Source organism: Rhea americana, unplaced genomic scaffold (genome assembly GCF_003343005.1).
Source record: "Rhea americana isolate MKP2758 unplaced genomic scaffold, rheAme1 scaffold_505, whole genome shotgun sequence".
Lineage (NCBI taxonomy): Eukaryota > Metazoa > Chordata > Aves > Rheiformes > Rheidae > Rhea > Rhea americana.
In genome coordinates this window covers 77,866-102,571 of record NW_028186652.1, presented here as the reverse complement: position 1 = coordinate 102,571, position 24,706 = coordinate 77,866, and the positions used below count along the sequence as shown (strand labels likewise).

General features: G+C 52.1%; 1 protein-coding gene across 1 annotated transcript in view; it reads right to left on the bottom strand.

The window, feature by feature from the left end:
• The window catches only part of BOP1 (BOP1 ribosomal biogenesis factor), a gene marked incomplete at its 5' end in the record, with an annotated part of 65,479 nt that extends 40,806 nt beyond the window's left edge, over positions 1-24,673 (bottom strand). The window contains 2 exons of the mRNA XM_085317780.1: positions 7,867-7,977; positions 24,455-24,673. Coding sequence (XP_085173906.1) covers positions 7,867-7,977; positions 24,455-24,673 — 330 coding nt within the window. The remainder of the gene's footprint in view (positions 1-7,866; positions 7,978-24,454) is intronic.
• Between the last annotated feature and the right edge of the window lie 33 nt (positions 24,674-24,706).

Here is a 24,706-nt window from a genome sequence, read left to right as displayed (position 1 = left end):
GTACCCAAAACGGAACGGAGCCTGATGAAGTGGGACATTGGAACGGAGGCCAGCAATTCAGGCCCGCCGGTACACATCCCCGTTCTGCCGAGCRTCCACCTCCATCTCCGCAGCAGAGAGGCTGAAGCTGGCACCCGAGCGAGCGCTAACGGAGCAGCGGACCGGGACCTGGGGCTGGGCTGCAGGTGACTGCCTGGAGGTAAACGCCCGCGCGTCTGGACGAGTGCCGTGCTCTGCGGCGAGGCAGCGGCCAGCTGCACACAGACAAGTCGTTCCTTTAGAAAGAGACGAGTTGTTGGTTGAACTATTACCAGGATCGCTGGCTTCCTGGAGGGAACGCTCTGCCAGCTAACTCAGCAGCGAGACCGGCGTTCCTGCAGCGAAGGCGGGGGTGGGAAGAGCGCTCTGCACTTGACCACCCTAGCACGAAAGCAGGCAGCGAGCGGCGGGCTGGCGCGCCGGCGCACGCGCTCGCGTCACGGCACCGAGGGCTCAGGCACGCGGAGGCTGGCGCGCCGTGGGGCGAGCGGGAGGGCCAGGGGACACCGCTACCCCGGCTGGTGGTGAGGGGCTCTGCCTGACCTGGGGCCGAGGAAACGCTGGGGCTCGTCTGCTCTGTCCTGGATTTGCGGGCCTGGCGCAGGGCACGCACGAGGAACTGCGCAGCCGGGAGCAAAGGGAGCTCCGCGCTTCTGCCGGGCCTCGGGAGGGGAAGCGGGGTGCAGACGGTGCYKGCAGGAGGCAACYGTGCTCCTGCAGAGCGGCGCTGCYGGCAGCAGCRAGCTGCCCGCGYGCCCGGCTCACCTYCGCGCCCCGGAGCCTGCCACGTTAYGCTCGGAGCCGAAGCGCGGCCCTCCGATTTCCGGCAGGCCCCTCCGTGGGGCCGGGACGCCGACCCGCGGGGTGCAGAGATGGGACGCGGGGCCCCTCTCCTCGCGGGGGCCGCGGCGGCAGGAGCCTGCCCGGCAGAGACGGCGGTTCCCCCTGGAAAGCACCGGCCGTAAGCCGAGACGCTGCAGCGCGTAGACCCAGCACACAGAGGGGGAAAGTAAATGGAAAAAAAAAAGGGGGAAAGGAAAGAAAAAAAGAAAGAAAAGTTTCCACTCATCAGCCGAAAGTTGTTGTGGGTTTCTCGCTCTCCTTGGGTCAGAGACCTGATCGTTTAAATGTATTCGGTGATGTCATTCCTTCCAGAAGGAAAAAGTCTTTCCTGCCCCAACTGAGCTGCTTTACAAACGCTTTAAATATCAAGTCTGGGGCAGCCAAAAGACAGAGTAATTTAGCTCTTTTTTTATGATTGTATCAGCACCAGTTAATTGGTGGCTTTTCCCTGTGCTCTCTACCAGTCTAGCCTGGACCTTGAGGCCTCCCCAGCGCCGAGCTGAGGAAAGCCTCCACGAAGCCAGCCTGCAGTGGAAGCGCCGCGCTTCCAACCCAGGCCAGCAGCTGCACGGAGCCCGCCCGAGTTTCCACTCACAAATGCCAGCCCGGCGAGGCCGGATCGCAGCCGGGACGATGCGCGGCGCGGGCCGGCCTCGGGCGGGCGGCAGCGGAGGGAGCGGGCCGGCCTCCGCGCCGGGCCCCCGCCCTCGAGCACGCACGCTACGCACAGAAACTTTCCATCCTGGCTGCAAAAGCTAGAAACCCGAGTGCCCGAGCCGCTCGCAGCTGCTGAAGTTTCCCCTCTTGCTGGACCGAGAGCCCAGCACTGTGTCTCCAAACAGAGGCACGGAGCTGGTCCCGAAACCTTCCCCCGCTTCCCCATCCAAACAGGCAGCAAGGAGAACAGCCACAGACACGGCCTCGAGCCAAGGCTCGGGCTCCCTCCTTCTCTGCCGAAAAGCAGGGAAACACAGCAGCCGAGGCTGCCACCCAAGGCCGTGCAAAGCCCCTTACAGGGAAACCCACACGGGATCCCAGTGCCGTAGTCAGCGGGGAACACCACCCTGGGCAGCTGGCCTGAAGCTTGGACGAGACCTGCCGGAGAGAGCATCGCGGCAAACAGCRCTTCGGAGACCGACCTCCCTTCCGCGAGCGGAAGGAGAACGGCGACACCGCTCCCAGGCAGCCCCAGGCCCCTCACAGGTGCGCAAACTCCTCCGAAARGTCCCCATGCCCGACCGGGGCTCCTGCCAGCCTCCAGCAGCACCGGCACGACGGGGAGCTTCTGGAGGGCAAGCTGTCCAGGCGCCATWTCATGCTTTGATCCAGAAGGTCCTAAGAACGCCAGTGCTTTATTTTAAAACACTGTAACTCCAGATGCTCTTGTTACTCACATCAGTATCTGCAGACCTTAATGTYTGCAGAGCCTTTGGCACCACCAGCCCCTCGCGGCTCCAAATTCCACAGCCCGGTGGTGCGTAAGACAACACGCCTGCACGGTGCGCACGTCCCTTTCGAATCTCACGCCCTTCCTCTCGTCAAATATCCCCTCACGCAACCCCCTGCACCCTGTTACTGCGTCCTCTCAAACTCCACTCATCTCCAAATTGCATAAATCTCATCTTTTTTATGCCTCCTGATCTGCAGGTTCCTCCTCCCCCAGCCCTGACCATCAGTTATCCTTGCTATCCATCTCTRGAGCTCCTTTTTTTTCTCCCTATGACTTTTCAAAATGGAATAATGGAAATGGAGCATGCCGTTGCAGGCTAGAGGATCTCATTGATGGTATATAATGATGCTTTCAGTGCTTTTTTTTCTTCCATCCCATTTCAAATGTCAGGCACAAGATCAGAAACTTTCACCAAGTACTTTYCAAGGAATTTTGTTTCCTTGAGTGATTGGTCAGCTGAGAGCCCAGGAAGGTATGAAGGAGCCCGCGTCGCCCCTAGAACCGTGTCCTTTAGCACACACAGATGTGGATTAGTGCTATCTCTTCTCCTCTATTTGCACGATCCCTCTAAAGCTCCCTACCTACCTTTCTTCCCAGTATATGAAACAACTGCAGTGCATCGGTATTCCCAGAGACGGGAACAGGCACACTTTGAAAGGAAACAGCAATACTAGGAGGCACTTCCCCCTCAACAGCAAAGGGAAGGAAARTAAGAAGTATTGAATTCAACAGCAGAAACACTTGCTGGCTGAGCAGCAGAGCTGATTCGGGAACCAGCTCTCACACGCTTCCTCTGGGGCAAGCTGGAGGGGACACCCCGGCCCTGGGCACGGCGGTGGTTACCGGCAGCCTTGGAGCAGCGGGCTGAGGCTGGAGCTCCTCCTCGCTCTGCTCCGGCGGTATCTGCTAGGAACATTTCTGCACACCTCCAGGGCAGAGAGCAGAGCAGAGGAGCCCTGACCTTCCTGCCACACTGCTAGGAGAGAGGCCAGTCCACCAGCGCACGAGGCCGGAGGCAAAGCAGCCTGCTCAGTCCCTCCTCTCCTGGCTCCACGGCTAGCGCTAATGCGCTCAGCTCCATCCTGCTTGCGCGGTTGCTCTTCCACCTCCGAGGCCAAATTACGGCTTCCTCGCAGCCTTTCCTCTCGCACCTTTGCGGCCGTCACACAGCGGCTGCCCGGCCAGACACGCTTGCGGGGGAGATTTGCTAAGCATTTAATGCAGCTCGCAAGTGGGAAGCCTAGAGCATCTGCTCGAGCTAAGCAGGTCAGGAAGCGCACGCACAGGCGCGCACACACACACGGAGCGATGAGTTTAAGGAGCTGTCTGCCAGCAGCACATTCTGAAGGATTTTTTTCTCTCTTGGCTAATCAGCTACTGAAAGAAGAGCTCCCTCAGCCCGGCCAGCCGCTGCGCGCTCCCCCCGTCCGGGTCAGCTGCGCTGCGGAGGAGGGAAGTGGGCTTGGAACAGCCGTCAGCTCACCGAGGAGCACTCAACGCGCCTTCATTCATTATCCACTGACATATGGAATAGTCATTGTGGGAGGAAACAGAACCAAACAAAAGCCCCAAACTGCTTCCTCCCAGCGAGGCCCTGACAGCCTCTGCAGCTCGCAACCATTCATCTCCAAACGGCTAAGAGGAAGAGACACTTGGACTACACGACAAGTGTTGAAGGCATCGCTGGGGGGCCTGGCGGTGGGGACTGGCCTCCCCAAGGAGCCCCGGCTTAATCGCCAACCTGCTAGCGGAGACACCGGCACATCCGGGGCTTTCCCGCCGTCCCGCGTGCGCAGTCTGCTCGCCGGGCAGCCCGGAAAGGGCGCCGCGCGTGACAYGGGCGCCCCTCTCCAGCCGGGCCCGGCCAGGCCAGGAAACCAATTTATTTTGTTGTGTCTCTTCTCAGAACGCACGGTAGAGACCGGCTTGGGCGCCTGGCCAGGCTGAACGCCGGCAGCTGCCAAGAGAGCAGGAGCACAGCTAGAAGAAATTTAGTCTGCGCTAAACACAGGGGCATAGCAGGTCTGAGCTATTATTCTTTATTAAAGAGCTCCGAAGCCCACGCACAGGCAGAGGGGAGCGAGCGCGAGCTCGGAGCCAGCTGCCGCTGGGTGAGTGACAGCCCGAACAGGAGCGGCTCGCCCSGGGGCAGCGGCCGCGCCAGCGGTGCCACCGCCCCGCGGGGGGACCTTTTCCCAACCACCGCTTTAGGGAGCAATCCTGCGGCCACTGCCCAGCGCAGACCGGCAGGGCAGGCTGCAAGGTCTGCCACTGAAGTCGGCACCTAGTTAGAAGTCTGCACGTGAAACTGGGCAAAGCGAAGCGCAGAGGCGAGCGTGCAGCTGCGGCACCAACCCACGGCGCCCTGGAGCCGCGCTCCTGCTCCGCAGGGACCCGCCGCCTGGGAGCGCCCCGCGCCAGGGCGCTCCGGGCCGGCCTCCCCACGGAGCACCATCCAGCATCGGTACCGGCAGGACAGGAGGCCGGGAAGGCACCTGCGCTTCTCACAGGCGATAGCTGATCGCTGGAACGTGCTACCGCAGGATGCCCCGACACACGATAACCCCCTCGTGCTTCTCCATACCAAGAACACTTAGAACTGTTATCATTAAAGGTAACAGTAATCAGGTCTGAGATAATTACCTTGGAGACGAAGGGAAAAGATACGGTCAGGGAGCACAAGGYTATTAAATCTCTACCTAGACGTTGCTAGATTTCTTGCATGTCCCTCTAGAACACCCAGCACTGATCACAGACCAGGCATGATCTGCTTTTGCTGCTCTGCCTCGTGTCCTGGCAGGGCTCCAGACCCCAGCCCTGCCGTCCCCGCTGGCTGGACCCAAGCTTGGACGCCGGCTGCAATCCCCAACCCATCTGGAATGGAAAGGGCTGCAGGCACCCAATGAAGCCAGAGGCCAACAGCTCCATGCAGCCACCACAAGCTCTTGAGATGCCACCTCAGGCCATGGCAGGCAGCTCACCCCAGGCAGCCAGGCAAGGAGAGCTGCGGGGACTGCACTGCCTTCCACAGAAAGGTGCATTTCAGCGCTCCACGGGCAATGATCACGGATCGAGGAGGTGTTCCTCTCCAAGCCTATGATCTCATAGCAAAGATTTCATTTCGAGCTGGTGAAGCAGCATACCCAGTTGTGAAACTTGTGGCCAGGTCGGCACAAGTGGGAGGACAGGAAAGATATCCTGCACCCTCCAAAGCCCAGCGGCGCAGAGAAGCCTTTCTCCATGCCAAGCCACCCCCCCCACACACACACAGCTGGCCTGCAAAGCAGCTGCCTCCCCAACAAGGGATGAACGACGTGGTAACCAAATGACACCAGGCAACAAAATTGGCTGCCTTGCTTTCCATACTGGCCAGGCTGACTGAAACCTCAAGCTGTGGGAAAAGCGCCAGTGCCTGTTGGTGGAGCTGAGCTGCTCTTCATCCCAACCAGCAGCAACAACCCAGAGGAATGAAGTATGTATCTTCAGTGCCCTCCTAAACAGCAACGCACTAGTGTCACATTTCATGAAGACTTTAATTAGGATGAGATGCAGAGATGCAAACTAGGTCTCAACAAAAATGAGACAATGTAAATGCAAAATACAGACCTTATTTGCAGCAAGAAAGCATTTTCCTGGCCCCACTCTCGTCCATACTATCTCTAACAGAACGAGTGGATGCTGCCCTCCCCTTCCAACACTTCTTGGAGACCGAGACACAAAGCTACAGACAAGCACTGGGCAATACTTCTTGTGGAGGCGAATACAAAGCATTCAGTGTGCGCATCCCAGCCACAGGAAGCAGAAGCATCAGGGTTCTTATGGAAGAGAGATAAATACAATTACAGAAAGAGAGTAGGGGGCAGGGGGGTGGAAACAAGGAACAAAGCCACTGGAAGTCGCTCTGATGTCAACAGGTTCTGAATCAGTGCTCCCCCCACAGGGGCCCTGAAACAGGACCAGCTGGGGAAAGAGAGAGACCTTGAATTCCTGCATGAAAGGGTTTTTTTCCTGGGTTATGCTGGAGACATTACACAAGTGTATGTTTTCTATAGTCATATATTTCCCCTCTCTCTAAATCTCTATTCCAGACCCGGGGGCAGGGGCTGCCAGCAGCTCCAGTGCTAGCCCAGGTGGGCCTCTAACATCTAACCTTTAGGGCTCTTGCTGGACCAGAAAGGCCAGCAGGCACCCAATCCTCCCCCTCCTCTCTGCTGGGACTGAAACAGGAAGAGGCACATCCCTCTAAGCACCAATAAACAGAAGTCTAGACCCTTTGAACCGTTAAGAATGCCAGAGAACTATCCTAAAGTCAGGTGCTCAGCCAAGAGTCCTGCTCACATCCCAGCTCAGTACATTCCCTTCCCAGTCCCCAGGTGCTACGCTGCAGTTACTCCTTATGTTCCCTCCATACCTATGGCCATGTGGGCGTTTCGTAGCAACCATTTTCCACATGCAAGCAAGCTTTCAAAGCTCTTCATGTCAATAAGCTTACAACGCACAACAGGCACGAGCTGGTTCTTCATCTGCGTGGTCAAAAAGGCTTTTTTGTGATCTGTCACTTTTCAACAATTAAGGAGGACAGTGCCCGAAATGGTCTACCTTACCAGGGCCCAAAAAGCTTCCACAAACATTTTTCCAAGTAACATAAAAGGCAGCATGTGCAACCCAACAACCCAGCAGCCTTTCAGGTGAACCTAAATCCTGGCAACAGGGGCCAGATTCAAACACCCCCACAGCCCTTGGCAATCTCTTTGTCCTGACCCCAGGGCTTTATTAAAACAGCTGATCTATGCCAATCTCAGTAATTGATTTAGCAGATCATTAAGAAAATCAATCAAGTTTGTCTAGAACAGCAGAAAACCCAGGAACATTTTAGTGTGGAGATCCTGCTTTTTTTCTGGACAAACAGTTTCAAATCTTTTCTCAAGTATGCAATGCAGTGAGATTCTCCCCAACAGCAGAACAGATCCCTGAACTGTGAACGTAATCCCACAGAGCATAGGTGAGACTCAGTCACCTTATAAACACCTTAAGAAACCATCTCTTCACACCTAGGCTGAAAGCCCCAGCTGTAGCTTGGCAAAGACAGTCAGCATGACTTTTAGCAAGGACTGCTTGATGCTGTCCCCATGCAGGTAGCACCTTCCTTTCCAAGGTGGACACGATGCTTCTTTCAGCCTCTCCAAACACTCCAAGCAACTTAGCAAAGTGATATGCCTTCAGTCAAGGGTCTCCGTCACCCCGCTGTATTGACATCCAACCATCAGTCTACCCGTTTTGCTACTGCCTAGCTGCACAAGACTTTCAGTCCTTTAACAGCCCTGATTCAGTGCATCTGGGCTACTATGCATTATTGCAAAAGAGAGGTCTGGTAACTCCCGTTCAGAGAGAATGAACATCATTTTACCACATTTCCACAGTGTGACTCACCTCCCCTTGAGTCTGCACAGAAGCCAATATGGAGAGGAAATCCTATCACTCCTCTTCCCAAATCCAGGTATACACACATTAAAAAAATATGCAGTGGGTCTTACCTCTTCATCTGAGCTGTCTTCCTCATATTCGTTCTGAACAAGCAGATCCTGGTTTKCCTTCAACGCTGAATCAGCCTCTAGGCTTCTGCTCTTCCTAGGAGCCCCTTTGGTCTGAAAGAGGCACAGAGGAAGAATTAACTTATTAAGATCCCATCATGAGAGCCTTTATGTTTTTGTGTTCACTATGGCAGGAACTTTGGCTGGGCAGGGACATCTGAAGTTACCACCAATGTCTAGTCTGCTGCCAAGGTCACCATGAAGTACTCCATGCCTCGACAGCTCTRCACTCACTCTGAGATCCTCTGGGACACCACAACACAGAGGGAAGGAAGGAAGGAAACTGTTCACTAGCCAGTGTGTGCTTCTACTCACTTGGGATGCAAGGAGAGAAAGTCAATCATCTCAGTTCTGAAGAGAGCTTGTGAGAGAAGCACTCTGACAGCTGCTTAGCTTACCCCACATAAGAACCACATTCTTACTGGGCTCCAAATTGCTCTCGCTCTTGGCAGCTTCTCTTTCCCAGCCTTGTTCTAGAGTTGTTTCTAGTCTCTGCGTCCCTCTCCCCTCTGGGGATCCATGTTGCTGACACCCCCCACTGCTACCTCCTGGAGGCAACCACTGCTCACTCTGTGCAAGGGAACAACCAGAGCAGAGGCTGCAACAACCTGCGAGGGCAGGCAGGATGGGAAAAGCATTGCCCGGTCACACTGCTTCCTCTGAGCAGGAGTCAACACACACGCAGCCAAGGTTTGGGYTGCGCTGAGGCTAGGGGTTCAAGAAGTAAGGACTGCATCAGAAGCCATGCGAACTCAGATCACGAAATCATAGAAAAACATATGTTGGAAAGGACCTCTGGAGGTCTCTACTCCAACCTCCTGCTCAAAGCAGAGCCAACTTCAAAGTTAGATAAGGATGCTCAGGGCCTTGACTGGACAAGTTTTGAATATTCCCAAGGATGGAGATCTCACCACCTCTCTAGCTCCTGCTGCAGGGCTGTACCGCTCTCATGGGGAAAAATTACTTCCTTATGTTCAGAATTTTTCTTGCTGCATTTTATCCCGTTGCCTCTCCTATGCACCTCAAGAGCCTAGCTCCATCTCCTCCACACCTCCATCAGGCAGCTTCAGACAGSAACAGGATCCCCTTTCACCTTCTCTTCTCCCAGCTGAAGAAATTTGGCCTCTCCTCCTGTGCCCCGTGCTTCAGCTCCATTTTGGTGGCCTCTCCTGGACTTGCTCCTGGACTATGTCTATCACCATATTGTATTGGGGAGCCCCAAACTGGACCCAGTGTCCAAATGGATCTCACAAATGTCAAACAGAGGGGAAAGATCTCCTTCCTCACCCTGCCAGTTGCAATATTGCTAATGTGGCCCAAGATGCAGTTGCTATTGTCAAGGGAACCCTGCTGATTCCTGGGCACTTTGCTGTCCCCAGGTCCTCCAGGACCCTTTCTCCAGAGCTGCTCCCTGGCCATTCAGCCACAACCTGCCCTGTTGCCCAGGCTTATTCTATCYCAGATGCAGGGCTTCACATTTATCTTCCTTGAACTCCATGAGGCTCCTGTCAGTCCTTTTCTCCAGCCAGTCAAGGTCCCTCTGAATGGCAGCCTAGCCCTCTGGTGTATCTATTGCTCCCGAACCACATTCCAAAGCCTGCTTTCTTGAGCAAGCACAGACCCAACAGTACCGTTCTCTCGACCCAGCAGAACAGATGCACGGGGGTTTCCGGGGCCTATCATGACCTTGTCACAAAGGCAGGCTTTTCCCAGCACTGCACTTCAGCAAAGGTCAYTACCTAATTAATGATGGGTCCCACCACATTTGAACTCAGAAATCTAGAGCTGYTGAACAACTTAGTTAAGATTGGTAAAGTACAACTATCTCAGCTGCATAATGTTATTACTGGTGGATTTCAAAGTGATAGACAGAGTTGGTACCATTTTGAATCCCAAAGTCTGTCAGAAGAGATCCATCTAAAGAATATGGTAGGAACAGGCTGCAGCCACRATCCCCAGGGCAGAAGTGCCCTCCCAATAACACCAGCATGATGAAGAGACTCTCATCGTCATCTATATTACATGTTGTGCCAGATGTGTCCAACTGACATCACCCATTAGGAGTGGTGGAACGAACTTCACTCAGCCTCCATTGCCCAGGTGATCTCTTTTATTTATTTATTTTTTTCCCCATGCCAGAATCTGCATTGGTCTGGACACTTCTTGCACTAACGCAGAGCTCCCCCATTGCAGGACCCATAGGCCACATTTCTGCCCATGTCAGAGAGACACAACCCACAGCGCATGCCTAGGGCAGGAATTAATTCTCTCTTCAGACACGGGTAACCAGACAGCACTGAACATCAGACTTCGCCCACTCACTGACCTGCTGTGTGGGTGCCGAATAAACTACAGATCCTTCCCTGGAAAAGAGATTCTTTCCCCCCCCCTTCACCACTTGGGGTGGAGGTAGGGGGAGAAYGGGGACCCTGGCTAGATCGGGTTTACCGGAGGATTCAATGAAATAATCGGAAAAACAGTCCCAGAAAACGTCCCTCGCGGGAGCAGTAAAATCTGCACAGTGTGTGATCACCTTCTGCTGTACGTACACACCAGCGCAGCTCCCCCGAGCCGCAGGGAGAGGGGTGGGAGAGAGCCTGGAAAATACTGGGCCAGCAAGAGGATGAGATTACTGCAAAAACAAAAGGCTTTATTAAAAATTTTTTAAAAAGGGAGATTGGAGATAAGTTTTTTTCCAGGCTTTTGGCGCTACAATGGCTTTGGACTTGAGTTTCCATCTCTCCCTCTCATTTCCCCCCTCTCTCCACCGCCACGATGAGACTGCAGAAGGATCTTGTGCTGCAAATCTGGTTTGCTGGCACTAACAGCTGCCTTTGAGAGCGAAGGCCGTGCCATGAGTTGGCATGCAGTCTACTCTAGCACTTCTGCTCTTGTCCCAGTGACGCTCAGCCTAATAATYCACATGGTTAAGGAGAAAACAGAAGCCCACAGACTGCCCAGGTCCTGAGATCATTCTGAGGATTGGCATCAAGTCAGGACCTTGCCCAGGATGCTTGCATTAGATTGACCCAAGCTGACACGTCTGCAAGGCAGACAAGACTCTGGCATCTGGGGATTAAGCATATCTGCAGGTTCAAACCTTTCCAAAAAGCCTTGCCAGGAAAATAAGAAAGTCTCCAGCTTAGGACATCTGTCGTGCAGCCAGCACCCCGTATTAGTTGATCAAAGATGCTTCCCACCAGGGAAGCACTAAATACTCAAGAGAGACCATTTCACCAGAAAAAAAATGTTGTCTGAACTGGACAGGGCTTATAAGGGGGCTTCAGGATAAGCAAAAGACACGAGGAGCACAGTGGCTCCTGCAGACTTTGCACCAGTGGAGCGCCGTCACAGTTCACTCCTCTCACGGGCATCTCTGAAACACCTCTCTGCATTTCCCGGTAAATTTATCTTGATGCACAGAAAAGCTCTTTTTTTTTTTTTTTTTTTTTCTTTTTCCTGCAGCCAGACATTAGTCTGACTGGGTCCAGGTCTGCCCGGGAAGCCACCGACGGACTGCGGCCGCCCTTGCTCCGCCTGCGCTCTGTTTCGGACACCGGGATAAAGCCGGGACTCTGCTCTCTGACTCCGCTGATAACCGGCTGCTCCGAACAGCCGGACGCAGGAACGCTTGTCCCACCAGAGGGCGGCAAGCAGCGCCGAACACAACGCGCTGCGCCCCGCGACATCCAGCAAAACCCTCCAAACTGTCCTGCCGGCACCTCCGGACGCCAAAGCCGCAGCCAGGGCTGGGGACAAGGTCACCCAGGAGCCAGCACACCCGCAGACCTCGGCTCAGGGAGGACGGCAGCCGGCGCTGACAGCGTGTCCCTGCTGGCAAGCGCCGAAGCAGATTTCCAGCAGCTGTGCTGAACTCCAGCACCGAATCAGGGGAACCCGTGGCAGCCGGCTGGTTTCAACAGCAGTTCAGTTCGACAGCAAAGACAGCATTAGATAYCACGTTCAGCTGCTACTGGGATAATAAGGGAAGAAAGAGATTGAGGCCTGCCACGCAAGGGAGACCTATAGCCYCCTTCCTCCCAAATCCAACCCCGGATCCCCACGTGTGGGTCACCTGGGGTTCCTCTACCCTAAGATCTAATAACTACATTCAATAGAAGAACTCAGAGAAAGTAGGATAAAGAATGAATCTAAAATAAAACATAGGCCAGTTATGCCAACAGARGAGGGAAAAGCCTGCCAGTGGGCTTTGAGAACCGCCGCATCCTCAGCGCAGCCCCCTTCAAGCCAGGCCAGCCTGCCCGTCAAAGAGGCGTGCTGGACGGCGACAAACCGCGCTCGGTCACCCACGAGCTGTGTAAGCCCGACGGTGGGCTTGGTCAGGGCAAGCTAACAGCTCTCCTGCACAAGCAGAGCCAGCTCTCCCCAGCTCTGCTGCAAGAAGTACATCACATACCTGGCTGCAAAGAAAGCCTTACGCCAGCAAGGAGCCTGAAGGAGAGGCAATATCTGTAGTTACAAATTAGCACCACTGGAAAAAAAAGTTACTTTCAAGTACATAAGCCCTTCTTAATGTGTGAAGCAGAAGCAGAACTGAAGGTTTGTATATCCCGAAGCTCTTCTACATTCTCCAACTAGACAAACTGGTGYAATAGAAGATACCACGTCTTCCTATAAACCTTGTCCTGCTTATTTAACTGTCATTGCTATGGCATCATTACTAGAAAGCCTCAGAAAGACCAACAGGGCAGGCTCTGAATAGCAGCTGCCTGGACTAACTGGATCGGTAATGAAGTGTCCCTTGCTCAATTTGCCAGTCAGCAGAATAATTATCACAGTATCTAAATGGCCCAGTTAGCTCCTCTTTTTCTTTGCCAAACCAAGGCTCACTGGGAGCTAGACTGAAACATCAGCAGCTCCTTGGATTCCCCCTGAGCAAAACCTGCTTGCCTCCCACCGTAAAGCTCTCAAAGTGCYCCCACATAGTTCCCCCTCAAGTCTGCAGAGAGGATCAGGAACTCCTGGCTTGTAATCCTCCCGCAGGAAGGGAAGAAGGTCCCTGCAGTCCCAGTCACTCCGTAACACAGTGGGGTGCAACTTCCTTGGTGGAGCTGCAGCGGCAGGAAAGCTGGAAGAAGGCAGTCTGCTAGCTAGGCACAGCTGCTGCAGACACAGAGCCRGGGTGGCAAGTGGCCGAACAGATGAGGGGGAAGAACGGCAACACAGGACCAGGCATGTAATTCGGGAGTAGGGCAAACAGATAACGCGTCGTGTGCGCAAGTGCCTTGGGGCACGGCGAGCACACATGACAACCGAATGTGGAAGCAGTCCTAGAGCAGATGGGTTTGGGAGCTGTGATAGTTGCACACGCTCATGCAGGCCAATGTGCCTGTTCCTCACATGTTCAGGAGAGAGGCCTCAGCTTTACCAGATGCTGGCATATGTGCACCGCTAGGGAGAGAATCTTGCTCTTCAGTGCCAGGCCTTGACCTTGCTAAGATTGTATGTTCAAGCCGGGAAAGACAAGCAACCCGTCACGTATATATCATAACTCTTCCTTTGCTAAAGCAAGGTGGTTCTCGGGCCCAGTATTACCAACAATTCTGCAGTGCTTTGTGAAGCAGGACAATTCTCTCTTTTACACGGAGAAAACTAACAAGAGGAGAAGCAGKGATTTAGCTGACGACACGGCTAGAATCAGGTCTTCCAAATTCTCAGCTCTCTGAGCTACTCTATACTTGCTTGCGTTGTTCTCTGTGATCTCTCCTCCTTTACCTCCCCTCCACACGTGTAAACGCCAACCTGCAGTAAATTCATATTCAGGGACAAACTACATGCTAAGCTTGTGAAGTAAGCAAAGATGAAGCCCCATAATTCTTTCTGATGCGTAGGGTCTCAAGACCTGAGCCTGTCAAACCAGTTAAGCCTAGCAGCAGTTTAGGGACTTAAAATATGTGTTCACCTCATTACCAGCTGCCTGCTACCCTCTTGCAAGAGACAAAGGAGATCCGGCAAGACAGCAGCATCTTAGGCAACTGCAGCCCACTGCTAAGTGAATGTATGTACATACCTTGAGTTTGAGCTTAGGTGTGAGAATACACAAATCAGTGCCTCGAGAACAAGAGCAAGAAAGTCGTTTCTGCCAGTGTCAGAACCTTGCTCAGACAGCCTCAGAGAGCCAGGACTGYGCAACCATGTCTGCACATCCAACGATCTAAATTGCAGCCTCTGCAACACACCTGCTACTGGAGCGCAGAAGGAACCAACACAGACACTCCCACATGACCAACACCATGATGTAGGCCACACGCTGGCAGCAGRGTCCTCTTTGCAGCCACAGACAAAGGGATCTTTGCACCCCTTGATGTCTTTGGCTGAATATAGGATTGTTGAGGATAGGATTAGAGACCTGGGCAGGCTRGACATCCACAAATCTATGGGCCCTGATGGGATGCACCCACAGGTACTGAGGAAGATGGCGGATGTTGTTCCCAGGTTGCTCTCCATCATCTTTGAAAGGTCCTGGAGAACTGGAGAGGTGCCTAAGGACTGGAAGAAAGCCAGTGTCACTCCCAGCTTCAAGAAGGAGGAGGACCCAGACAACTATAGGCCAGTCAGCCTCACCTCCATCCATGCAAAGGGGATGGAACAGCTCATTCTGGATGTCATCTCCAGACACATGGAAGAAAAGAAGGTGATCAGGAGTAGCCAGCATGGATTCACCAAGGGGAAATCTTCCTTAACCAATCTGATTGCCTTCTGATGGAATGACTGGCTGGGTAGAGGAGGGCAGAGTAGTGGATGTTGTGCACCTTGACTTCAGCAAGGCTTTTGACACTGTCTCCATAACGTCCTCCTAGAGCAGCTCAGGAAGTGTGGGTTAGACGAGTGGACAGTGAGGTGGGTTGAGAACTGGCTGAAAGGCAGAGCTCAGAGGGTCGACATTGGTGGCGTGGAGTCTACTTGGAGGCCTGTGGCTACTGGCGTCCTCCAGGGCTCACGACTGGGTCCTGTCCTGTTCAACTTCNCCTCTTTGCAGCCACAGACAAAGGGATCTTTGCACCCCTTGATGTCTTTGGCTGAATATAGGATTGTTGAGGATAGGATTAGAGACCTGGGCAGGCTAGACATCCACAAATCTATGGGCCCTGATGGGATGCACCCACAGGTACTGAGGAAGATGGCGGATGTTGTTCCCAGGTTGCTCTCCATCATCTTTGAAAGGTCCTGGAGAACTGGAGAGGTGCCTGAGGACTGGGAGAAAGCCAGTGTCACTCCCAGCTTCAAGAAGGGCAAGGAGGAGGACCCAGACAACTACAGGCCAGTCAGCCTCACATCCATCCCTCCAAAGGGGATGGAACAGCTCATTCTGGATGTCATTTCCAGGCATATGGAGGAAAATAAGGTGATCAGGAGTAGCCAGGACGGATTCACCAAGGGGAAATCTTCCTTAACCAACCTGATCGCCTTCTGTGATGGACTGACTGGCTGGGTAGATGAGGGCAGAGCAGGGGACATTGTGCACCTTGACTTCAGCAAGGCTTTTGACACTGTCTCCATAACGTCCTCCTAGAGAAGCTCTAGAAGTGTCAGTTAGACGAGTGGACAGTGAGGTGGATTGAGAATCGGCTGAAAGGCAGAGCTCAGAGGGTCGACATTGGTGGCGTGGAGTCTACTTGGAGGCCTGTGGCTACTGGTGTCCCCCAGGGCTCAGGACTGGGTCCTGTCCTGTTCAACTTCTTCATCCATGACCCGGATGAGGGGACAGAGTGCCTCCTCAGCAAGCCTGCTGATGATCCCAAGCTGGGAGGAGTGGCTGACACACCTGAGGGCTGTGCTGTCCTACAGAGAGCCCTGGGCAGGCTGGAGAGCTGGGCGGAGAGGAACCTCCTGAGGTTCAACAAGGGCAAGTGCGGAGTCCTGCACCTAGGGAGAAATAACCCTGGGCACCAGGACAGGCTGGGGGCTGACCTGCTGGAGAGCAGCTCTGCAGAGAAGGACTGTTGTATCTTTATAAGCTGTACTCCTGTGAGAGCTGAAGTCCCAGGCATGGGGGAAGGAGAGGTAACCAATGCTAAGACCGCCAGCACAGTAACAARCCTGAAATTTTTCACCCTGTAGGCAAATATCAATTTGCTCCGTTTTGTGAGGTTGACAGAACTGCTAACAMCACAAAAAGAGGAAGCCTGWTGTGGGGAGAGAGTCTGTCTCACTCACATACCACATTCAAGAAGTAAGAAATCTCAAAGACCAAGACACCTTGCCAGAGTCCCAGGCAAACCCAGCAGGTTTGCTGTTTATTGCTTCTGGTTTCTTTTGCAGAGCTTTTGTGCAGAAGGAGTAGCACTGCATGCTGGAAAGCTGGCTTGTCACCCCCAAGAGCACGGAGCTGTGTGTGCTGACCTAGGCTCACACCTGATCACAGCGAACTGCACAGGGGCTCTTGCTGACGGAGGTTCTGCACAAGAACCTGCACAGACATGGTGGGCACCAAGAAGCATTTCCACTGATGCTCTGAACTACTGCTAGCACAAAAAGCAGGTTCCTTCCTTTCCATGACTGCTAAAAATGTCTCCCACAGGCCACAAGGCAAGAAGGCTCTGTAGAAATCAGGYTATCACAAAACGATTATCAGTTGCTTTTCTATTTAAGGTTGGTGAGGCAAATGCAAGTAAAAATTAATCCAGAGGAGAATAGGAAAAGGAGGTACAGGGCTAGAGATGAGAACCGGACCAAGAAGTTCCTCTATCCATTCCACCTCCCACTCTCCCAAAACACCCTCTTTCACATACTGCTGAAGAGAAATAGCTTGTCACCAAACAGTTGGGATCCCGCAGCTGCCGCTGTGCGGTGCCAACCTGAAGGCTGCATGGAGCCACTAAGAAGAAGGGAAGTTAGCGCAGGTTCACGGATAGGCACTGCTGGAGAAGCAGAGAGAGAGTAGCTGGTTTTGCTGCTGTAGCCCTGTGCCCCATGAGGATGCTTCAAGCTGTGTGGAGGCCGCATCGGGATGGACTGCCAGGTTGTACGCAGAAGAAGACAAGGTCTCCAGGTGCAATGCAGGGAGGGAAGACTTAAGCAGCTCGTCACTGTCTCAGGACAAGCTCAGCACTGACAGTGCCTCCCTGATGCCTACAGCCAGCACAGGACAGATTTATTTCGGATGCTGTGTGCCACAGCAATGACTCTTTGACACAGCAGCACTGAATTGGCTTCCTGGATTATAAAAGCAGCAAATAAACATTTCAACCTGGCCTTCAACTGCAGGCCACTAGGCTTTTCCCCAGGGACTTGGAGAACAGAATCGGACAGCTCAGCACAGCACAGGGGCTGCCAAGGAAGAAAGCACAGCTTGTCAGAACGCTGGAAGTCATTAAGAGGAAATTTAATCCGACAAGGACAGCCTAATATTTACACAGCCCTGTGAGCTAGAGAAGCACTAAGAATGGGGCTTTGCAATCTGCTGACAGGCAGGTGGTGGAAGCAGTGGCCTTTTTTGCTCCAGGATCCCAAAGGGAGCTGGGACAGCACAACTTAGTTCAGCACCTTGTTGCTCAGACTGGATTAACACTTCTCCACAGGCTGAGTTTCCAACACTGGCTCATAGTTCAGTACCTCTCTCATAATCTTCTGTCCTCGAGAGAGGCTGCCTTTATTACCCTGCAAGCTTTTTAAAGCTCCAAAGACAAGACCATTTTTACTGCAACTCCCTAAAAGCATGCTCTTGGAGAGAGCTGCAGATAATCACTCAGACCCAGGAAGGAACACGAGTCTGGAAAGCAACTTCATCGTCCCACTACCATTTATGCTTGGATTCTGCACAGACACTAGCATATCCTGAAGTGTTTTGTATTTCACTGTCCCAGGAGCCTTCAGTCTTCCCTTTGTTTCTCTAGTCCGGTCAGGCACAAAGTGGGACACCTCACAAGGAAAAAATACAAACCTCTGCAAAAATAATTCAAGCATCAATATTTTCAGAAAGTAGTAACACACACTCTGAATCTAACAGGTTTCTCCCTTGCAGAGAGCAATTGCTTGCACTGATGGGGAAGGAAAGAACAGCAGACTGAGAACAACAGCAGAGCATCAGCTTGGTGCTTGAGTCCACAGCACCCTCCAAATCACCTGCTTGCATCTAGAGAATACATGGCACTAAGTTTTGCCAAAGCAGTGAGAGATCAAGATTAATGGAGTCATTTAGCAGAAGGGTGCCACAACCCTTCACTGTGAGGTGCAGCATCAGCAGTGTCTTCTCCATGTGCGGGTCACAGCTCCAAGTTCTTCCTGGGAGCCCCAGACAGGCCTATGTAAGCACCGTGATGCTAAATCTACACAAAAGCTTTGGCAACCTCAAAAAGCAAGGCTCCTTGCTGTCTGGCCTCTCAGCAGGAAACCCCAAAGTAATCCCAGAACATCCGCAGGCCTCCTTTCCCCTCCTCCCCTCCACATCCCATCCTTCCCCATTAGCTCCCTGATGCTCTTCACATTTCTCTGGCAGAGCAGGAGCCCCTCCTAAGTGCTGCACACATTTTAGCTGATGCACGTGGCTCTCCCACAMTCCCACAGAAGCCTCTGGAAGAAGCAGCTTGGGAATCCTCCCTGAGCTTGGCTTGCTAGACACCTGGAAGATACTGAATGCAAGAGGGACCAAGAACATGCATAAGTCCTTAGCAAGCGCTCCACAATCTGACCTGACTGATGCGCACAGTCACAGGCCAGTTCCCAAAGAGTAAAATCTTCTACAGCAGAAGGCTGAAAATCTGAACAGGAGGAACATGAGGCTTCTCAGGCACCAGGTCAAATGTCCACACTGCCAGCAAGGCACAAGTGATATTGGAGCAAAGTGGCATCAGCTGGGAGGTCAGATGTTTAAATGAAGTTTCAAAGTAATTCCCTATGAGATGGAATGAGTTTTTCAGTTTTGAAAAAGAGGAACAGCAAGATGTTTGTCTGAGCTAGAATTAGCATGTGCAGCAAAACATGCAGAAGAATTGAAAAAAAAGAAAGAAAGAAACAACAACAAAACAAACAAACAAAAAACAGGCCTAGGGCTCTGAGACAAGGCGAATAGATCTAACATCAGCACTGTTGAAAGGAGACCATGCTGTCTTCCCCCTCCCATCTTCCTCTTGCTGTTCACTGTTTGCCAGCCCTGCTCCTGTCAGACTCTCCGGGGGACTGACTCAACTCACTCACCTCACGGAAGAGAAAACCAAGTCAGCACAAGAGACAGCTCTCCATCACTTTAATGAGGTGACCTGGCTCAAGGAAGCGTCTTCTGAGACACAGCAGAACCAGAAGGGAGCGGACAAGACTGGAGATGGGAAACATCCCTGCTCTGGCAGCTTTCGGAGAAGTTTAGCTTACTGTGAAAATACAGCTTCAGAGAAGCTGCCAGGGAGGGTCTACTCGCTGTATTTGCACTTTATTACCTAACTCCAAGGAGCAGAAAGAACTGCGGGTTGTCACCGCCACACTTAATAAAGACAGCTCTGCATTAAGGCTGACAGCTGCTTTTGGCACTTATATATCATGTCCGTAACAGTGCTACACTGCAAGAAATGAATGCTGTGTGATTTGCAATATATTGTAAGTTTATGGCTAAAATTCSATGGAGTTTCTGAGAAAGAGCTAAACAAAAATAGAAGAGAGAGACCTTCAATAGATGTCACTCAAAGACATCTATTCTTCAAAGACATCTATTCTCAAACAGGCTTCAAATTTCCATTCAGCAACACTCTCACAAGCGCCAAAGCCACCACACAAACCTACCTACCTAAATGACATCTCAAGAATGGACTATAAGCTTTCAGGCCAAGTGTTAAAATCCCCCCAAAGGAGTAGAAGGAAGTCCCCTTCTGAAAGACAGCATGCTTGACACAATGTGTGAGTTAAAACATTTCCTCTCTTACTAGGAATAAATCCCTGTAAGGTCTCCCCTGAGCACTTCAGGGGCACAGCCGTGTGTAGCAGCATCCTCTGCTCTCCTACAGAGGACACAGCTTGGAGGAAGTCCTAAGCAACAGCCAAAACAAGAGTCTAATGTCAAGAACACTCCAGATCCTGTGTTTCCTTCTGGAGTGCTTTTCTTCTCTATTTCTGTTTCCTGCAACTAAGCATCTGACACTTCTGCTTKGCCATAATAAAAATCTGTTTCATTTGAAAACTATTGAGGATTTGACTTGGGCTAAACCAACAAGCAGCAAGCACATTGCTCTTTTACAGAACAGTGAACTAAACAAATTCAAAAAAATGTGGATGCTTGACCTGGGGGTGGAGGGGGCCACAGTCTGCACACAGGCAGGGTCAGGGGCCACAGAACTGAGAGCTGGAGAACTAGTAGAAGCTAATATCACAGATACCAGCCCAAATGAGGGAGAGGCCTCATGGCCAGGTCCACCCATTGCCCTTCACGCAAAGAGCAGACTGCAGCAAGGTAACTCAACATTCACAGTGAGTTTGTTTCTTATCCATCACACTAACAGCAGCTCCTACATTTGAAAACCCTTTAGACACCAGCTGTAGACAGCCATAATTGGTCCTTCTACTTATGGAGAAAATAAAAGATAATCTTCTCAGCAAGTTTTACCATCTGTACTAAAAGCAGGAAAAAATTTAAACAAATTAACTAAGTACTAGKAAAGCAGATTTGCCTACCACTGAGCAACTAAAACAGAAAAGAAATCAAAGATTTTAAAGTGATTAAGAAAGATTTCTCTGTGCAGAATACTGGTGTGTGCTGCTTGGTATTACTAAATCTTTTTTCTGGGTTTCAAAAAGGTCTTCATCACTATAGGTCTGTTTACTGAGAAAGTGCATTGGCATGGAATTGAGACCAACTGCTGCTTATGTTGGATTAAATCTGTTTTTGGTCATTTCATGCACTAAGGACTTAGTCACMAAATTCTAGTTCTAGATGTTCTGAGCTTCCCAAACAAAGGAGGACAACAATTTCTAGTGTCCTTTTGAATCAGTTCCAGAAAACGTGGACATGTTACTGTAACATTCGCTGTCAATCACAGTAGGAAAAAGAAAACTGAACAGGAAGTTTCTGTGTTGGGCCAGAGAAGCAGGGTCATGAGATGCAGACAGGAGAGAGAGATCGCAGCAAACTAGAAAGATCCAGGAGAAACCTTCAAAAACTTGATCAGCAACAGAACAGCCCTTCCTAAGCCACCAGCCAGTGAACCGCCCAGCAGCACCTTAGAGCACTTGGGGCCAGGCGCGATACACCCGCAGCCCGCAGGACTAAGCTTCTAACAAGCTCRGGCTCGGAAACTGCTGGTACTGCTTGGCCTGGAGCAGCATCTGGCCCTTCCAGAAAGGCAGGCCAACCAAAACACCTGCAGCTAGGGAAGTGGGGACCAAGTCCCATCCCCTCCTGCCCAGCCCTGTTACAAGGCTGCTGAKGAGAGTGGACAGGATGGATGGACAGCAACGAGCACATGGTCCTGCAGGAGCGAAAGGGAGAATGGGGCAGCTCAGCGGTGGCATATGGGAGTTCAATGATCCATCCACAGACTGCATTTGGACCCGTCACTACGTTCAGCCTGGGTGCAACATGTATGGGGGCCTCTCGTGCTGCACCTTGCACACAAGTGACCATACACCATCTTCCTTTCTCAGTTCCCCCGTAAGACAGTCTTTCAGTCTGTCAGGAAAACCCTGGCACCAGGAGAAACCTGCACACAAACAGCCACCAATCATCGAAAGAGAAGGTCTCACAAAGTTCACCCGTACCAGCAAAACCAGACCTWCGTGCAGAATTCAGCTCCGAATAGATCATGCAGAACACTCACCACTGATCATGCAAGTGAGCCACTGTCATGAGCTAACACATTTGCAACATTCAGCTGACACTATAGATAACTCCTTCTACACTGGAAGAGACCAGGACATGAGAAATCTCATTCAAAATTAAACTTACCTATCCAAGGCAAATAACAGTTCTCCTGCATGAGCAAGTGAAATATTTTCTAAGCAGAAGCTAGCTCTCTTCATTCCTGGTCTGATGCCATAAGTCCATTAAACACGACAGCAGAATAGCATTAGGGCAAGAGCACTGCTTGTCTGATGTCTCTGCTGGCAGCCCAGCAACTCTCCCCAGCAAGAGAGGACAACTTAGTGCTCTGAAGAAAGATACAACAGAGACAGAGTTGTCATAAGAGCACTCCTTCCCTAGACTCTGCATGTCTACTCTATACTTCTCAAAATTTCCCACMTGAAAAGTTGTTCGAAATGCAGAAGTTTCTAACACTATAATGCAGCATCTTTCAACTCATATACTAATGGAATTATGCAAAGGGTCTGTAAAGAAAGAATAGAAGAAAATCTACCCTCAGGAGACTGGAGTTCACTATACAGGGTCCACAGCTCCATTAGAAAGTATTCAGCAGCTGCTGCAAACCAAAAAGRGACAAAGGAACAGATAGTAGATTTACTTCACTGCGAGACTCCAGAGGAGAAAACGGTCTGAAGAGAGCACAAGAGAGCAAACTTCTTTTTAACTCAGCATGGAGAAGTGATGCCCTTGGAAAGAGCCCTTTTTTTTGGGGGGGGGGGGACGACGACACACCGAAACAAAAGGTAAATGTATTCCTGGCCAAGTCTGACACATCTGACGTCTTTTGCCTATGTGAAAACCCTCCAGATACCCCTCTCCAGTTAAGGCCACTGCTCTGTCTCTAACATTCAGAACTGCTGACCAGGTTAGATAACTCTCTTCACAAGCAACACACACAGCTCCTACATAGCAGGAACAACACCATCTCAGGTCCACATGCTAAGATGCTGTTCCCTTTGCACAGYGGAGATCCTACAAGCAGGAGGTGAACCAAGAAGCACTACATAAGTGAAAAATCAGAGTTGAGAAACATGTGGTACAAAACCATCAGGCTATGYCTGCCTGGAGCAGCAGCAAGGCCAAAGAACATGTTGCCCATGGCTTTGTCCACAGTAAGGGGGAAATCCACATTCAGGGTCAAACTTCCTCTGATCTACTCAGACTCTGCTGTTACTACTGTAAYTCTTTTACAGGCTGTGACAGCTACAGAAAGCACCCAGTATTTCAGTGCAGAGCACCCATCCCCATGTTTAGCTTGACCTGGGTTGCAGCAAGACAGTAATGGATCCCGATGCCTGCAGGTACTTGCTTATGGGCCTAAAGTATTGTGCACAGAGGGATACAGAGTGAAAGGTGGAAGAACAGGGAGGGGTGGAAGGGGTGGTGCCTGCAAATAAGCATCAGCTCCCGTACAGTAAGAGTGCAGACACACAGACATACAAGGCACTGGCAAAAGTTCTGGCTTAAGCAATTGTCCTACACATTCCCGTCCCTGCGTAACACTCCGTGGTGCTTGTACAGCTGTTTAGACGGCCACATGGCAAAACATGGCCAACGCCAAGGAAAACCACCACCACTACCAACAGAAAAGACTGTGCAGTTCAGGGGAGCAATTGTTCTGAAAAGCAAAACAAAACAACAACAAAAAAAGCCCCATTTCCGCTGCGCTATTTTGGGGCTGGCTCAGCTGCCCGATCTATCCACTGAGTAGATTCACAAACAGCTGTTTAGCGTAACAAAGACGGTGGTGTCAGAGTGGGAACAAGCAGCTCTAGGTGTAGACAGCTCATTCAGCAGCATTGCTGCTGCATATCAAAACTGCAGCCTAAGGCACTGCTACAAAATTCCTAAACAGGTTATTAGAGTAAGTTTCCATTCATTTTCTACTCCAGACCTTGGTAAAGCTTCTACACATTGTCCAAGTTAATAAAAACACGGGTCTAGACAGCCAGGATAATAATAAGGCGCTTTTTGCTTAGAAGCTAGGGCATGACCCATGGCAAAGGAGACTGGAGTACCCTAAGTAACATTAACGTACTTTAATATCACAAGATGAATTAGAATGTTAATTCCTCCACCACTCCTTCTACCTGGGCTTTCTGAAATAGAAGGTTATGTCTTTACAGGAATGTTTTCTTTACAAAAAGTAGTATTGATAGCAAAAGTTTCACTGCTAGTGCAGATTCCAGAAACGCAAAGAGGCATAAAATTCCTTTTGCTACTAACAAACATGCACCACCACAGCGTTCCAGGCTGCTTCTCATCACAAGACGTGAATCAGGAAGCATAAGCCCCACCTAAGCCTGTAAACACAGGGTTTCTTCTTCACTGAGGCTACCTTCAGACACACCTGACCAGGAGCAGACCCCAGGCGCGGGACGGAGCCTTGCCCCCACGCCGTCAGGACCGCGCTACTCAGCCTGGTGGCAGCRCACGGTGCCGCCCAGCCCTCTGCTTGTGCATAAAAGAAGCCCGCAAAATTCACGCGCGAGCTGCCGAGAACCCGGCTCCTCCCCACAGCAGCCTCAGCGCGGCTTAGGGGCGCGGGCCGCCTTCCGCTTTGGCTCGGCGGCGTACGAACTCGGGGTGCCGGAGCCACGCGTGGAGGCCTCCTCCGGCCGGCCGGCCCCGCTCCCGCTCCCGCTCCGGCACGGGGCGGCTGGCGCGGGCAGCAGCCGGGCTGGGCCGGCGGCGGCGCGGGAGCGCGGCGGCACGCCGCGGCCTTACGTGCGCCTGCGGGGGACAGCTGTGCTTCGGCTCGCCGGCGCCGCTGCCTTCCTCCTCCTCCTCCTCCTCCTCCTCCTCGTCGTCCTCCTCGGTGCTGCTGTCACTCCCCGAGTCCTCCAGCCCGGAGTAGACGCTCTCCTCGCTGTCTGTCAGGTCCTCGCTGTCTGTGCCCGGCTCCTCCGGCTCCGGCGCCGCCGCGCCGGGAAGAGGCCGCTGCAAGGCAAGGGCAGGGCCGCGTCGCACCGGGGCCGC